The sequence below is a fragment of the Desmodus rotundus genome, chromosome 5, assembly GCF_022682495.2.
Source record: "Desmodus rotundus isolate HL8 chromosome 5, HLdesRot8A.1, whole genome shotgun sequence".
Classification (NCBI taxonomy): domain Eukaryota; kingdom Metazoa; phylum Chordata; class Mammalia; order Chiroptera; family Phyllostomidae; genus Desmodus; species Desmodus rotundus.
In genome coordinates, this window is record NC_071391.1 from 82,233,436 (window position 1) to 82,251,670 (window position 18,235).

General features: G+C 39.6%; 1 protein-coding gene across 3 annotated transcripts in view; it reads right to left on the reverse strand.

Annotated features, from left to right (window-relative positions):
* The window catches only part of PPP2R1B (protein phosphatase 2 scaffold subunit Abeta), a 39,430-nt gene that overhangs the window by 9,399 nt on the left and 11,796 nt on the right, over nt 1-18,235 (reverse strand). Inside the window, exons 7-15 of one of the 3 annotated variants that reach the window (XM_053924616.1) lie at nt 18,070-18,184; nt 17,568-17,638; nt 17,080-17,214; nt 15,871-16,044; nt 12,842-12,902; nt 8,658-8,812; nt 7,915-8,057; nt 5,558-5,649; nt 954-1,075 (exon numbers count right to left, since the gene is read on the reverse strand). In XM_053924616.1, the coding sequence (XP_053780591.1) occupies nt 954-1,075; nt 5,558-5,649; nt 7,915-8,057; nt 8,658-8,812; nt 12,842-12,902; nt 15,871-16,044; nt 17,080-17,214; nt 17,568-17,638; nt 18,070-18,184 (1,068 nt within the window). Of the gene's footprint in view, nt 1-953; nt 1,076-2,837; nt 5,189-5,557; nt 5,650-7,914; nt 8,058-8,657; nt 8,813-12,841; nt 12,903-15,870; nt 16,045-17,079; nt 17,215-17,567; nt 17,639-18,069; nt 18,185-18,235 lie in introns of those variants that run through there. The other 2 variants (XM_053924615.1, XM_024570786.3) reach the window with 2 other exon arrangements.

Here is an 18,235-nt window from a genome sequence, read left to right on the forward strand (position 1 = left end):
GAGTTCAATCCCCGGTCAGGGCACATACAATAATCAACCAATGAATGCACCAGTAAGTGGAGCAACAAATCAGTGTTCCTCTCCTCCTTCCTCTCTCATGAAGGAATAGTCACAGATTGGAAGGCAAACTTTCTGACATTAAAATCTTCACCGAGCAAACCCACTGCAGTGGGAAAATGCCAATTACCTTCCACGTGAACTAAATGCAGTCGGACCCAGCACGAGGCAGCCAAGCGCCTCATACTGCTTTCTGAATGTATCTGCAGGTCTTAAGTTGCTCTCCTAAGGAACAGCCCCAGGACAAGTGGCTGGCACCAACTTTGCTTAAATTTGAATTTTTGCACACCTTCTCCAGAGTGGTATCAAATGGGGCTTGCAAAATATTGGACACAGTAAAATTGACAGGAATGGCTTTCTCCTTGAATGGAAATGACGACCTGAGGGGAACTGTAGCAAATAAGAACTGTCTCCATTCTGTGAGATAAGTGGAAACAGCCCATAAGCAACTCTACCAAACCACCCCTCTGGCCTTTGCATGGGCCTCCCTGGCTCTGACTAGGCAGAAGGGGAGAGACCTCAAGTCTTAGGAATGACCGAGCTCTGGAAAGTCCACTCCACCCCAGAAAAAAAGATAAGAAACAGGGCAACAGACTTTAAAATTGCAAAGTGGAGAAAAGTAGGTTTACAGTCATGGGCATGCAAAATTTATTCTTATATCATTATTTACAATTATTGTATTATTTTCCCATACAAACAACTGTAAACCTACTTTTGCCCTGCTCTGTATCCTCTCTTAGCCCTAAAAACTTGACTGTCTGTCTCTAAGGGACAGGGTTAAAGGTACCACTTCTCTGCACAGACTGCGGCAGCACCAGGCCCTGCTGGCTGTCCTCTGCCCACACCTAAGTCCATGAGAAGGGAGGACTCAGGCCCAAGGGGTCTCTGGCACTTACCTTCCCAGTGTCCTCTCCAGGCCCCCTGGGTCTCAGGAAGCGGTTCTTGTCAGCCCCAGGGGCGTTGGGCTCTTCACTGCCCTTGACAGGAAGATCTGGCTTCCTCAGCCTTTGGGCCACCACTGGAGACAGACAGCAGCACTCTGTTTCTCCCCAGGGCACACCCCTCCTGTGCCCACCTTTGCTTCCTAGCCAGGACGCCCTCAGGTGTTCCAGCACTGAGTGGGGATGCACGGGGCCCCTGGGCAGAGAAAGCAGGTTGACCCCAGGACCTTACTGAAGGTGCTTTCCTCAAGAGCCAAGGAAAGTGCCACTCCACCCAGTCTACAGTACCAGCTGGATGCTTCTCCACTCTCAGTCACCTCTCAGTCACCGACAGCCTACAGAGTCCCAACCAGACACAAAAGACCTGGATCCATTCAGGACTGATAGTTATCAGATTAAAAGAACAACTCTGGAGAAAGAAATGACTTGGCTTTTCTGCCCAATGAATAATTAAGCTCTCTTCCTCCTCCAGATTTCCATCTCAACTGAACATTATGCAATTTCCTGGACACAACAGGCTCATGGGGAAAAGAGGGATTGTTCTAGGTACAGAAAAGTATTGGAGACATGTGAGTGAACAGGAAAGAGGGGCAAGGAACTGGATGGAAACAGGAATAGGAAATCAAGAGGGAAAATTACATGACATCAGGCTACAATCACTGCATCTGTTAAACCACGGGAAAGGAGGGAACAGGTCATCCCCCCGCTCCCAGGGTTATATCCAAGCAGTGGACAAACAGGAGGTTTTAAGATAAGAGTATCAAAATGAAAAAAAAGCGTCAGAGGAATTTAAGTAAAAAGTTGAAGGGCAGGACAGGCACCCAACCCGTTTTGGCGACCCTGCCCTGCCCGCTCCACGGGGATGGCACCAACATGGTTTCTACAGACAAGTACCTGACGGGCAACTCAGTGACCACATATTAACAAACAAAATTGCAACAAGCAAGCATTGCCATAGCTTAGCCATTGTGCCAACAATGACATTTCTCTTCCCCCTGGAGGTCTATGAGTTATCTTGAGTACTTGGACAGGACAGCTCAAAGGTTAGGCTGCTATTTTGAGTCAGGGCAAGTTGTCCAGCAAAGACCCCCAGGGCCACACACCACAGTGGTCAAGCTCTGATATTTCCTTAAGCTGAGGACTGATTATTACTTCAATAAGGCCTTGTTAGAAACCACACATTGCCCTGGCTGCTGTGGCTCAGTGGATTGAGTGCCAGCCTGCAAACCAAAGGGTCGCTGGTTTGATTCCCAGTCAGGGCACATGCCTGGGTTGTGGGCCAGGTCCCCAGTAGGGGGCTCATGTGAGGCAACCACACACTGATGTTTCTCCCTTGCTTTCTCCTTCCTTTCTCCTCTAAAAATAAAAATGAATAAAATCTTTAAAAAGAAACCACACATTAACCTGTTTACTCTTAGGAAACAGGGTGCATCTTCAGGTTCACACCCCCTTGGCAGCATAGAAATAAGATCTGGTCTCTCGAGTCTGTGAGGAGTGAACCCCCATACAAATTATAGAAACACTGAGGTGAATTCTATTGTTGATGAGACATTTTTATTGATAGGTTTGTATGTTTGTCACTGCGTCGCTTTCCTAATCAACCAAATAACTGATGTCAACTGCCTTGGACGAAAACATTACAGCAATCTATGCTGGGGGCACTCGCACCAATCCAAATGAACTGCTGCCTGAGACAGGGTCCTGGAGAAGGGCCACATAAAGCATTTTTCTTAAGAGCAGTAAAACCTGCTCTCGTTTTGTCAACAGAATGAGACGTAGCCTGGCACCTCTGATGACTTGTTCCACGAACGCAACACATCAGAGGACAGACTGTAGGAATGCATTGAACACGTTTTTATTGAGCACCTATGTACACCAGACACTGATCCAGGTGCTGGTGATACAGCAGAATACAAAACAGAGATAAAAATCTCTGCCCTTTCAGAGCTCCTGGAGCTTACATGCCAGTGAAACCAAGATAACCCATGGAGAAAATGACCAAGTTATGAGCCTAAAAACAAGTCCTCTGAGCAGAAACGAATGAGACCGCCTACTGTTTAAGTCATAAGGAAGCAATGAGGTCCCTAGGAAGTCATCGAAAAAGGCAGGGCCCTGCTGAGCTCCCTGACCCATGTCTGAAAAAGCAAAGGGCTCCCCTTTGCCACAGTCCTAGGGCACAAGGTCAATGCACAAGGCTCCCAGGGAAGACAGCAGGGCATTTAAAACTCTATCCCCAAACCAAGCACATTTCCAATCAAAGAGTAAAGTTAACAGTTGTACACATGTGTTTCAAGAATCAAGACAACAGTCTCTGAAATATAAAATTCAATAAAGAGGAACATAACCTACAGGTAACAAAAAAGAACCATGAAACTAAAATTAAAATGTGTACAGCATAATACTTTAAGATATAAAATAAGAATGTATAAAAAAATTTTGCTTAGGAAAACATTTAATTCTTAGCCCCCAAAATAATAAAATTGAAAGTTACTATAAGGTAATTTGACAGTTTTAAATGCAGGCAATTTCTGATGTAAAATGTTCTGTTTTTCTACAGAAAGACAAACTTGAAAGTAATTTGCTCAAACGTGGCTTTATGTAATGGTTTAACGTACAAAGTTTTATAGGCATCTTTAGGACTTCAAAAAACAGAACAGGGCTCACTGGGTTTAAAAGAGGGTATGAATAAAAGAAACAATTCCAAAACTAAAATGGAAACAAGCAAACTACATAGCAGGAAGCACTAAGAAAAATAAGCTACAATAAAACCTCATTAATTAAAATTCATTAGGGACAAGGCCAGTTTGAGTAGGTGACAATGTAAATAAATTTAAATGGAAAAATACTTAAATTCTCCAAGAAATAAAAATGTATATATTTTAGGGATAAAGACTAAACTGAATACATCTAAAAAAAAAACCAGTGTGGCCTCATAAAAATCCTCATGAAAGCTATTTTAATGTAATTGAAAAGAGTGATCAGTAATTGGAGTATCAACTGGTAAAAGGGTGCTTTTTAAAGAAAGCTTTAAAATTATTTAAGTAGTTCAGACCCAACAGGCTTCCTTACATACTACTGATTTGCTCCAGGAAATCCTTCCTCTGGCTTACTCATCTTAAGTTCCAAGAGGAATTAATGAGGTTTTACTGTAAAAGCAGAAAAACAAAGATTTCAAATGATAAGACTCCAGCATCACCCATACCAAAACGTAGTAAGGAAACTTCAGTTTGGAAAGCCACACTGCACAGTGTAGCAAGGACCAGATGTTATCACAGCTGGAAGCAGAATGAGGTTAAAAGCAGGAAATCCTCTCGGTATTACACCAGTGGTTCCTTCACTCATTAGAAATACAAAACTGCAGTCTTACAAAGACACAGTAGAACTACTGCTTATTAGGAAGCACTAAAATTTAATTTTCTTGGGCAGGGAGTGGGGAAGAGAGTATTTTTGAATGTAGTCACAGTGGTGTAAGCCATGGAAATTCAGTCAGACTTTAACATCACACGTTAGCAGCAAGACACATCTGCACTTCAGGTTTCTGAGTGACATGATTACAGTCAAAATCAAGGAAATAAAAACAAAACAACCAAACATGAACTCTGAGCTTCCACATTCTCCTTTCATGTAAGACCATCATTATCCAGGAAAATATGCCTTTCTCTACAGTTAAATCTCAGTGTCTCCCAAATAGAGGGTTTGTAAAATAACTTATTCTAAACCATGTACACCTAACTTTGGAATGATGGAGAGACACACATATATAAGTAAACACCAAGAGAATCACGCCACTTCACATCTGGGTCCGAACCCATCTGGGCCCGGGAAGGAATATTCAGTGGCCAGGGCCTGATGAAACAGCGAGGATGCAGGAGCCCAGATGGTGCCGGATAAATCACTAGGAGACAATCAAGAAATGACTGTATTGAGTGTCACAAGTTGGTCACAAACAAAAAGAATGGTTTATAATTATTGCAACAAGAAAGACAAGTAAAAACAATCCCATTTCATCTGTAGAAAAGAATCAAGTCACTGAAATTTGATTTCTTGTAAGCTGTTGCCATTTGCTTGGATGAGGTCTTGAAGGTGTTCACTGTTTCTCCACCCAGTGTAAGAACACATTGACTAGAAATCTCTGATAAGAATTTAGTAAAGTCTTTTCCCTCCTGTTCCTCATCATGCCAACGCAAGCACTGGAAAATTCCAAACAAAATCAAGTTAGTGGCACAGAAAGTTCATGAACCATCTACGTGACTATTAAGTGCGACAACGGTGATCCACAAGCAGGAGACTAGGGACTTCTCGTCGTGGCTTCTCTTCTCTGTCAGGCTAACCAAAAAGTTACCCTTTAAAATCTAAATGAAAAACTATCCTTACCAGGAAGAATCACATTCCTGCCCAGCCTAGACATGGAACTGAGAAAACAGCCTGCTCAATGGTGGGCCAAGAAGAGGGCACCAGCACCCTCCCTGCCTCCCACATGCTTATCGCCCTGCCCACTTAACATCACTCACCCCTGTCAACCAAGCAAAAGCCGCAAGGCAGAATACAGAAGGACATACCACTTATAGCTTCCTGTGCGAAGTATTTGACATCCATGTCTTGATCTTGGCCTAACTTCTGCAGTACCGGCTTAACTTCCACCTGCAAAGCACTAAAATCGAACAGTATTATCTGTGAAAGGCAGTCTTCTGGGTCAGAAAAACGCACTACAGTATATATGCTCTAAGGTAATTTTTAAAGTTTAAAATAAAAAGAAATATTTTAAAATACCTATAGGTTTGACAAGTACTAAAATAATATCTGAAGTTCTCAGCAGAAATAGCTTCGGACAATGATGTACACATATATGAGTGGACACCCTACAAACTTAGATACGCTACTTTATTATTTTCTTTAAACAAACCTACACCTTAGGTAAAGTGTAAAATCCCTGATTTATTTTTAGTTATTACGCCCCACTATAAGGTAAAAATTCAAATCTACTTTTAAAAAGAGAATAATATTCACTGACAACTGTCCGAAGGAAAGTGGATTGGGAGTTGGGTGAAAAAGGTAAAGGGATTAAGCAAAGAAAAAAATTCAGACACACAAAAAAGAATAACATAAAATCCTACTCAGTATGTACAGATTCAATGCAATTCCTATTAAAATTCCAATGGCATATTTCACTGATCTAGAATAAATATTCTAAAAATTTATATGGAGCCAAAAAAGACCCTGAATAGCCTCAGCAGTCTTGAGAAAGAACAAAGCAGGAGGGATCACAATACCTGACATCAAACTATATTACAAGGCCACTGTAATTGAAACAGTCTGGTACTGGCACAAAAACGGACACAGAGATCAATGAACAGAACAAAGAGCCCAGAAATAAACCCACATCAATATGGTCAAGTAATATTTGACAAAGGGCACATGAGCATAAAATGGAGTAAAAATAGTCTCTTCAATAAATGGTGTTGGGGGAACTGGACTGGTACATGCAAAAAGTAAATGAAACTAGACCACCATCTTATACCATATACCAGAATAAAGTCAAAATGGATAAAAGACTTAAATACAAGTAGTGACACCAATCAAGTCCTAGCAGAAAACATAGGCAGTAAAATTTCAGATATCCTACATACCAATATTTTTGCGAATACATCCATTAGGGCAAGGGAAATAAAAGAAAAAAAATAAACAAATGGGGCTTCATCAAAATAAAAAGCTTCTGCATGGCTAAAGAAAACATCAGCAAAATGAAGAGAACTCACTGTATGGGAGAACATATTTGCCAGTGATACATCGGGCAAGGATTTAATCTCCAAAATATATACAGAATGTATATGACTAAATACCAGGAAGACAAACAAACCAATTAAAAAATGGACAAAGGACCGGAACAGACCCAAGGGGAACATACAGAGGGCCCAGAGACATATGAAAAGATGCTCAGCATCACTAGCCATCACAGAGATGCAAATTAAAACCACAGTGAGAAACCACCTCACACCAGACATAATGGCCATCATAAACAAATCAGCAAACAAGTGCTGGCCAGGATGCAGAGAAAAGGGAACCCTAGTGCACTGTTGGTGGGAACAAAGACTGGTGCAGCCACTGTGGAAAACAGTTTGGAATTTCCTCAAAAAAATTAAAAATGGAACTGTCTTCTGACCCAGCAATTCCACTGCTGGGAGTATAACCTAAGAATCCTGAATCACCAAATGAAAAGAACCTATGCACCCCAATGTTCATAGCAGCATTATTTACAATAGCCAAGTGCTAGAAACAGCTTAAGTGCCCATCAGTATATGAGTGGATCAAAAAGCTGTGGTACATTTACACGATGGACTACTACGCAGCAGAAAGGAGGAGCTCCTACCTTTTGCAACAGCATGGATGGAAATGGAGATACTATGCTAAGTGAAATAAGCCAGCTGGTGAAAGACAAATATCATATGATCTCACCTATAAGAGGAATCTAATGAACAAAACAAACAAACAAGCAAAACAGAACCAGAGACATGGAAACATGGAACAGACTGAGAGAGGCCAGAGGGGAGACAGGCAGGGGATAAGGATGGGATGAAGGGGCAGAGACTAGTCAAAGAACATGTATGAATGACCCACCCATGGACATGGACAATGGTGTAGGGACTGACTATGGGAGCGGGGAGTAGGCTAGGCAGAGGAGGGCAAAGGGGAAAAACTGGTGTTGGGGGAACTGGACTGGTACATGCAAGAAGTAATTGAAACTAGACCACCAACTTACACCATATACCAGAATAGACTGAAAATGAATAAAAGACTTAAATACAAGTCGTGATACCAAGCAAGTCCTAGCACAAAACATAGGCAATAAAATTTCAGATATCTCACATACCAATATCAACTGTAATGCAACAAAAATAAAAAAAAATAAAAATCTTACTCAGTATCTAGAATTGGTCCAATTTTCTGTAGAGATTTGGCCACGTTGAAACGGACGTTTGCCACTTGGTCTCCTGCCATTTTCAATACAATGGGCAGCATCTGCTTAGTGGTTATTTCCTGACCGCAGGCTTCAGACAATGCCTAGAAAAGGAAATAAGAGGGCACATTTTAAATACTTTTATTTTTAAATATCCCAAAATGTTTGAATTTGAGCACTAAATGGATACAAAGCAGCATCAAAAAAAAAAAAAAAGAAAATCCCAGAATTAGATTAGAATTCTCAACTGACAACACTACTGTAAATTTTAACATAAATTGAAAAACTGACATTTTTTCTCACCTCTTAACTATCCAAATTAATCAGTATAAATATGTATTTCAGCCCTGACAGGTGTGGTTCAGTGGGTTGAGTGTCACCCCGCAAACCAAAAGGTTGCAGATTCAATTCCCGGGGGGCACATGCCTGGGTCGCCGGCCACGGCCCTGGCTGGGGGCATGTGAGAGGCAACCAATCAATGTTTCCCTGGCATATCGATGTTTGTCTCCCTCTCTTTCTCCCTCCCTTCCCCTTCTCTAAAAATAAAGTCTTTTAAAAAAATATACACGTGCATCCATATATATGTGTGTGTGTATGTATATATATTCCAAATAGAAAACACATACATTCAGAATTTAGAAACAGAGCCCTGAATAAAGTGCTTCGACACCTGAGCTTAGCAGTAACAGCCACGCAACACTTACATTAATGCAGAATAAAGTGGTCATTCTATGCAAATAGTTAGGGTCATCGGCCATTACTAACACTTTGGGAACAATGGTATTTTGGGCCCACTCTGTACCAAACTTCTGCACCAGTTTCATGAGGTTGTTGGTGGCAGCTTCACGAATGGCGTACACTGCAGAGAGGGGAAGAGCACACTATCACGCTGCGTACATGGAAAGCATAAGCTAGTCTACTTACGCCACCATCAAAGATGAACCAAACACAAAGTTCTGCAAACGCACTCCAAATTTAGCCACACCGCACTGGCAAACGTGCTCAGCTACAACTCATAACAACACTGATTTGGTTTTACTACAGTTTCAAAATGTAGAATATGTCCAAGGAAAAAGGAGCTTGTTATAAGCACCATTAATTAGTTAATAAATATGACCGCCTACTACGTAGTATATGTTACAGAAGGAATACATAGGATACTTCCCCTCAAGGCCATACACTAAGGTACTCCAAGAAGTCGCATGTTAAAGACTGATTATAATAAAGTATGAAATTGTGTAGTAACAATCCTGAGGGCTGGAGGAGTTTAAAGAAGAGAGAACAGAAAGGTCTAAAAGGCTTTGGGGAAGAGAGGCCTTATCCTGGGCCTTGTAGATTAGACAGGATTTGTGTAAGGAGAGAGAAGAGGATGGTAATTCCTGGAAAGGGTAAAAAAAAATGACCTAGGGCATAAAGGACAGAACTGCAATCTGGGAAAACGTGAGGTTGGACAGTTAGGGTAGACCAAAAACACAGAACATCTTGAAAGCTACATTGAAATGTTGTGGGGGGAGGGGGGGGAAAGATGGGTTTTTAAAGCAAAGTTGTCACCCACTGACCAGTGTGGTATTTTGACAAGACCCTTCCAGCCATGGGGAGAACAACTGAGGGGAGAGAGACAACGAGGAGGTAGTTTAGAGGCCACTGTGGTCACCTACATAATAGCAAATAAAAATTTCAGACCATCTTGCCCATTTTCCCTTAAAAAGGTTTATGTCGAGCCGTGCCAAATGTCTTCTGTAAATTACCCACCATAACATTTAATACCCTAAAAGATCATTTATCAAATACATCATAAAACTAGATAATAAAGGCCAAAGCCACAATCTTCTCAACAACTGGTTGCTATATACAGCATTGAACACAGACAGGGCTGCTGCTTACTTGATCTCACAGGTCCAATACAGGTCAAAATTGGGACTTGGAGAACAAATCTAGGGTGCTGTGTACTGATTCCTCTTCCTTTTCTCTCCAGGTAGGCCCAACCCACCTAGGTGATAGGATAAGCAAGAATAGCTAAGCCACAGCCCCAATCCTGGAAAATTTATATAAAGCTTCCAGACAGGAAACAGCCAACTCGTACCAGTCCATAGAGCCCTTTAGGCAACGCCATTAATAAAAACAGGCAAGAGATCACAGCCAAGAAACTACGCATCACCAACACACACTTGACCGAAGTCTGTAGGAGAATCAACCTGTCAGTAATATCTAGAAGCATTCTCTCAGAAGTTCAAGTCAACTGTTTTATCCACAATTCAAATTCTCTCCCTTCACATGCACATAGTCTTTGTCTTTGGCACAACCACCCTCCACACCGCCTCCCCAAAGGCGGAGCTAACCACAGCACAGATGTCGTCTTCTGCTATTCCGTTTTTCAATTTGTTTGGTATTTCTCCTAATGCCCTTACCATAGGAAGGGATCTCACCACCAGGGAAACCAAAGACAGCACACACACTTGTGAAGACTATTTCTTTTTTCTTATCCTTTAATGTTACCTTTTCATGGCCTAATTTTTTTTTCTTTTTAAATGAATCTTAAGTATGGCAAATCATAGCAAAGAAATTCCTTTTTAGAAAAAAGTATTTACATTATTTCTGATATATATTTAACATTAGTGAGAATGACATGCCCCAGAAGATTCTGCACTTTCCTAACTGCACTCAACTCTACTTGGCCAGATGCCTACAATGTTCTTAGCTCCCCTCAATCTTACTGCCAAAAAAAGAAAACCACTGCACAGTTCTGCCTGACTTCTCTCCTTGTTTTGCCTCTCTCCTTCCGTCCCTCAAGGTCTGCCTGAATTGCAAGGTCCCTCTAAACGTCTACCACAGTCTATACATGCTAACGTTGATATTTTTTCCCCTTGCCTATACAAAATAATTTCCCCTTCTTAAATCCTGCCCATATATAATTTATTCAAAATAAATTTATTAAATTTACAATTTGTTTAAAAATACATTCTCCTTCTAAATTCCTCCCCCATCAATATTGTCCACTCAACCACAAGAATAGATATGAGTGATATTTTCTTCCTTATATTTCTCTGGGATTTTCACAGTATTCTTTTAGCAGTTTAATAATGAGGAAAAAAGTTCCAAAGAATTCATTGATCAGGGATCAATAATACATAGTAGTTATCTAAAATGTAAAAACAAAACAACAAAAATTCCATGTGATTAACTAAGTACAGACCAATTTCAAAGCTGACATTTCACTGGTTCAAACGATGCCCACTTTAGTATACTGCCATTCAAACAAACAAAGAAACAAACAAGGTCCTCCTACCCCCAAATTGGAAGAAAAAATATCAGAGGGAAAAAAGGAAGGAATAAGTTACTTCAAGCAATCCTACATAGAAAGGGTGTTGGGAATCTAATTCTTTATAGAACATTAGGACTTTGAAAGTTCCTCAAAATAAATGTAGAAAGCCAGCTTTCAAAGAAAGTATAGAATCTTCTGGGATATGTCATTCTTCCTAATGTTATATATACCAGAAGTAACATAAACACTATGATTTGCCATACTTAAATTTCATTTAAAAAGAAAAAAGGCTATAAAAAGGTAACTTTAAAGGATAAGAAAAAAAGAAATAGTCTTCAAAATCTAGTCTGAAGACAATGAAATTATCTACGTATATATCCCTTTACCAGATTTGCACATGTTTTCCAACCACTCCTCTTCACACTCTTAACTATGTGACTAACCTCTCATATGATCCGAATATGCCCTTAACAAAACCACCTACATATCTAAGCAGATATAAATATTCCCACTCCTCCCAAATACCCAGACATAAGTAGCCACAGAAGAACAGAGATACACCCAATACATAAAGTACACATAGGATGCTACGGAACTCAAAGAGAATGCCTACCATATCCACCAAAATAGGAACTGAAGTTCATAGGACATTATGTTATGAACTCCCATGGCCCGGGGCCTAAACAGGTTTCAGACGGCACTGAAGATGCCAGTCTGGATCTGGGGCCTGATTAGTACACTGGACCTTACTGGTACAGAAGGCACCCTTCCCTCCCACCACTTCCTGGAAGACAAAAGGAGACACATGGTCCTGAGGCCTTGTCAAAAAGTCAACTGCTAACAAATTAATATGTAAAATGGTTTTATACAGAATATCAATTGTCTTGTACATTTTGACAAGCAGCAGCACCAGGTTTCATCTGTAACAGTTTGTGGCATTTGAAGAAAAGGATTTTGTGAATTATATTATAAATGCAAAGAGAAGTTAAAGTATTGAGAAACCTATTTTCTAAATGCTGTCCCATCTGACCCCTCCCTCAGCTCACAGTTCACCCTCTCTTATTGTGGCAGCAAGCAGCCAAGGGTATAGGCAGTAAGCTTGTCTTTCACCAAAACCAGAAGTCTAGGCCCTCTGTGTCTTAGCTCACAGCCGACATCTCCCTCTCTGATTCCTTACTATGCCACTGTGTATCTCCTTCTGTATGTCACTCAAGCCAAGGAGCCATTTCTTCCCCATGGGCCTTTCATCTGATTGCACGCCCTGTCCAACCGAGATGGCATCGCCAAGCAGAAGACCATGAGATAAGAAAGAAGTGCACATTTGTGTAAAAGAGATGGTATGAAAATAATGTAATAGAATGACTAAGAAACAGGGCAGAGAGATAATTTATGTAGAAAATAAAGTTTAAGATAGAAAAATATTGGTAGAAAATAGAAATGTCCAACTTGTTGTGTTCAGAGGAAGCTACCTGGATTTTAATCAGTCTTTCTTCATCCCTACACTAGGAAGGCAAAGTATCTGATCAGATTAGGATTCATTTCTAAAAAATAAATACATAAGCAAAATGGGATATATGCAAAAACATGAACATTCCATAATAACCTGTTTTTAACTTATTTACTTACCATGGTCCACAAGCCACGCCATACACAAAGAATTCAGCTTTTCATCAAAGAATTCCACACCCTATGGAAACAGATGACTGCGTTAATACACTTCTCCAAAGTTTAGAAATCAAGATGGTCTAGTCATAGTACACCGAAGTGATCTGAAATCTAATAAATACTTGCTTCCAAATAAGCTGAATTCATGAACCAGCCAGAAAAGGAAACCATGGGGTTTGATTTACAAATTGTAAATCTATTTTATTGGACAGAAATCATAAACAAAGAAAGCATAAGTGAGATGGCCCCGGCTCTGCTAAGTGGATGAGAATCGGGTGGCCAGGAGCCAGATACAATAGTGCAGATAAGGAGAAAGAATATAGCACGGACAGTATGCCAAGCAATATCTACATTATTTCTAACACTGAATTACCCAGGAAAATACCTGTCAATAAGATTTTTTTTCTTTATCTTTTTAGTTAAATTTTTTTTAAGTTATAGTTTACATTCATTATTATTTTATATTAGTTTCAGGTGTACAGCACAGTGGTTAGACAATCATGCGTTACAAAGTGTTCCCCCCAATATTTCCAGGACCCATCTGACACCATACACAGTTATTACAATATCAGTGACTACATTTCCTTTGCTGTACTTTATGTCCCAATGCCTGCCTATTTTTTAACTATCAGTTTGTACTTCATTGTCAATGTTAATCATTCTCAAATTTTTTCCTTTTGGTTAAGATCATAATAAATCATTAAGAATGAAAAAAGTAATATTAACACAGAGATATTCCCAATTAAATAGAGTATTTCTAAGATGACGGGAGGAGCAGCGGGAGAATAAAGCGGCATAACACTACAGGTGACGTGGCCCAGCACAGAGGCACAGATGGAACTATACTGGCTCTCCCAGTTTTGCTCTTCCTGTCAACAGGTGGCCACTCCAGCACAGGGTGGAGGCAGCTCCTAGAGCTGATTCGCACAGACCTGTCACCGGGGGAATTCTGTACCATGTGGGAGAACGCTGTGACACATGCTTTCCTGGTGCCTCCCTTTTGGGGTCTTTGGATCCAAGAAGTTCCTGAACAGTGATTATATATTTTAAATAAAGAGATGTAATACAGTTTCAGTAATCTGAGAGCAGTGATTTAACAAAAAGTGGCTTTATAATAATAATAGATCATGAACAGGTTTACAGCATACACTTAGGTCACTATGTCAGCACTCAAAGATTTCTTTTTCATCTCACATTATGGCTTTTTCTTGAATCTTAACTTTTATTTCCTAATTTTTGTGTTTTAACTTTACATTTATTCAGCATGGCCCATAAGCCAGGCCATCTGGAAAGTCTTGAAAGAATTTTAAAAATGACTACCTAATGCAAAAATCTTTACAGATAAAAAATAAAAATAAAATATATAATACTAACAAGACGTTGAAGTTGTATTAACAAGATGTTCATGACCAATGCTGTACCCCTGACTAAAAGGTGTGAGTCAGCCAGCTATCATCTACTTGCTTCCACAGTCCTCCACAGAGCCACCAACCTTTACTGACCTCCCACATCTTAGAGAAACAGAGATTAAAAAAATAGTACTAAAATTCACCCTCCCTTCTGGACAGATTTTTCAGTCTTTAGCCAACCAGTTAGCCACTGCTGCCTTTCATTCTAGAGAGGTGATTGATCCATGACAGTCACCAGTGAAGAACAGAAGATGACCCTCAGCACTTGGGAGTAACAGAGGAAAAAAAGGTGACAAGATGACCTTGCCTGGCCCTTTTATTTATTTTTGATTTATTTTTTTAAGAGACAGAGGAAGAGGGAGGAAAAGAGAGAGAGAGAGGGAGAAAGAAACATCGATTTGTCACTCCACTTATTTATGCATTCATTGGTTGTTTCTTGTATGTGTCCTGACCTGGGATCGAACCTGCAACCTTGGTGTATTGGGACAACACTCTAACCAAGCTACCCGGCCAGGGTTCACCTGACCCTTTTAGCTATATACTAATATTTCCGACATCCATTTTGAAGACTGGGACACTTCAAATTTCATAAGACATATGATGCCAAAACATAAGATGCATTTCATAAATTAAATAGATCAAAATTAGCAATACAAAGTCAGGGGTCCAAGAAAGTAAAAAACAAATCCCATATGCTACTATCTGAAAGGAATGGAAGTGGGGTGGAAGAGAGGAAACAAACTGCAATTATGTTAGCTATAAATTGACATGATATTATGAGCTTCCTCAAAAAATACTCAGGTATTCATTTATTTAACAATCAACAAACCAGTGCCTAATGAATGTCAGACACTATAGCAGGCACTGCAAATAAAACACTGAACACAGTCCCTACCCTAAAAGATACCACTTGTCTATTTTCCCAACTAGTTTTCAACAGTCACAACACGCTGTGCGATACACACTCCCCACAGGATAAGGGTATAGCAAACCTGCAACTGTCTAGTGCACATACGGAAGAAAGGAAAAGTCGTGGCAATAAAATACAGCATTGAAATTTCAATTAACATGATAACAGTTAAAGTAAAAATAATGAAACTCAAAGAGTGACAGACAGTTTGATAATGTGGACTAAGGCCAAATTACCAGCATTAAAAACTTCAATACTCCTTGTCAAGCCTGATTCTTCAACCTCCTTTAACCAGAATGCAGAAAAAGCAGTAACCAGGGACATACTGCTCAGCATACAGGCAAACGGGGAAGCTGCTCTGAGCAAGAATCACAGAGACATTAAATAACACAAAACACATGTTCTATACCAGGAAACATTATATTCTTCTATGGCTTTGCTTTTAGATAGTGGTGAGGTGAAATGAGGCAAAATGTGTTTCTATAATTCCTTTTTGTTAGAAGTTAACACACTAAGGAAAATAAAAGCCATCCTACAGGCAACTAGGACCTACCATACTTAGATGCATCTAAATGAACATAATCATACAAGTTACTGGGGCCTCTGACTTGCCATGGTAAATCCGCTCTACTATTTGATCTACCCTTCACTTCATGGGGCACCATACTCACCAGCTGACCAGCCAGCAGTGGCATGTACTCAATGATGGCCAGCCGGACCCTCCACTTGGCATCTTCAGCCAATTCCACTATGGCAGGAAGAAGAGATTGGGAGAGCTGACGGATTCCAATCACTTCATTTACACAATCCAAATTGGAGATGATATTCAAACGAACTTCAGGACACTGCAAGAATATAAACCCCAAAGAACACATATAAAAATCAAGTTCTCTGCCCAATATTTCCCTACTGTCATGATGAGATAAAAACTGCTAACTAAGGTTTAAAATAAGAGCCTTGGCTCAGTGAACTGAGTGCCAGCCTGCGAACCGAAAGGTCACCAGTTCAATTCCTATTCAAGGCACAAGGCACGGGCCAGGGCCCCAGTTGAGGGTGTGCGAGAGGCAATTGATCTATGTTATCTCTTGCACATCAATGTTTCTCTCCTCCTCTTTCTCCCTCCCTTCCCCTTTCTCTAAAAGTAAATAAATAAAGTATTTTTTAAAAAGTGCCATTAAGTTTAAAATAAGAAAGTATTGACTCCGGTAAAAAAGAAGTATAGTCTTGGAAGACATACTGAATACTAAGTACACGAATAATTCAAAGGATAAAAATGTAACTGTTCTTAACCAGAATTCTCAATAAACAGTCTATTGGATGGTAAAGAGCACTGGCTCTGAAATCAAATTACATGCATTCAAATCCTGAATCTGCCAAAAGACCATGGGTGAGTTATTTTGTGTCTCTGTGCCTCAGCTTCTTCATCTGTAAAATGGGGATAAGAAGACCTACCTCATAAGACTGCTGTTAGGATACATGTAATAACACATGCCAAAGCATTTATGGTCATGCCTGGCATATAGTTTTACTCAGTAAGTGTTAGCTATCAGTATAATGTTGATATTCTATTTAAATTTAAATGAAAGAAACTTTTAAAACAAAGATACATTAAGTTTAAAGAGATGACACCAATGCCTATCAGCAAGAATCAGGTAAGGAAAATGCACAGGCATTTTTCACGTCTGTATCAATGGCTCCTTGTGCCCATTTTCTGGGGAACTTGCAACCCATACTCAAATGCAAGGACTGTCACTGGTTTTAAGTAAGTTACTTTTTAAAATTCTATCATCCCTGTTTTGGGTTCTATTTTAGTGAAACCCCAAACCAAAACCAAACCAAACCACTGACTATCAAGCAACAGAATTTATAGCCAGACTCACCTCATCCTTTAACTGAGCTAAAAAAAGAGGTAGAAGATGTTCAATGGTATTCTCTTTGCCCAAAATGGTAGATAATCCCATAATTACAGAAGCTAGAGCTGATTTGACGTGTTGATTTGTATCAGATACTAATTCCTAAAATAAAATCAAAATTAAAAGGCTTTCCTTTTTGCAAGACAAACAGAAATTTCAGTAACATTTCCCAACGAATTTAAAAAGACAAATTATTTCAATATTGTTAGTTGATAGTTTCCTCAGATCATCTGTCAGAAAACATAAACCTATGCACCGAAGAGCATTTTACAATTGATAACGCACTAATAAGTGATACATAACAATGTCCACATTAACACATCTATCCCATTCATTCCTTGTCCACCTTTAAACTCAAAGAGCTTAAGGTAAAATAAACAAACAAAAAAACCAAGGTAAGGCTTGCCCTCACATAGGGCAAAGTAAAACCAAAAGTAAACTAAAGTTAGGTTTACCTTTATATAGGGCAGAACTTGATTCATAATTATGGTTTCTCTTCCCACAATGGGCAAGTTCTCACAAAGTTCTAAAAGATAGAAATAGAAAAAAATAATGCTCACATAGAGCCATTTACAACTAGCCAAATGAAGAAATTTAACCAATTTTATCAACAGTTCAAGTTGAATCATATCTTACGCTTAAGCAAATAATCTCCAAGAAGGAAAAATGGCTCTTATTCTACATGGACTTTTTTGTCCATCTATAAACCACTGTGTCCCACTAATCCACCCTGAAAAACCTTTTTTTTTTTTTTTTTTTACATACACAAGGTAATGGCTGTTTGGTTTTAAATACAATGGGAGTAGCTTTATATGATAATGTAACATTTTCACACCATGAAATCATCTCTACTTATTTGTAAACACAGTCTAGAACAAAGAACATACATAATTCACTGACATAAAAAAATGTACCAAAATAAACGACCCATACTGCAACATAAATTGACTCTTTAACCTTTTACTTTATGGGCAGCAGCTGCTCGGACTTCAGCTTCACAGTCTTTAAGTAGGTTCTGAAAGGCGGGGATGAGGTCATTTAGGGTGATTTTAGGACCCACAGCTTTCTGGAGCTATAACAGAGTTTGTGCAGGTTTTAATGCATACTAACAAAATAATCAACA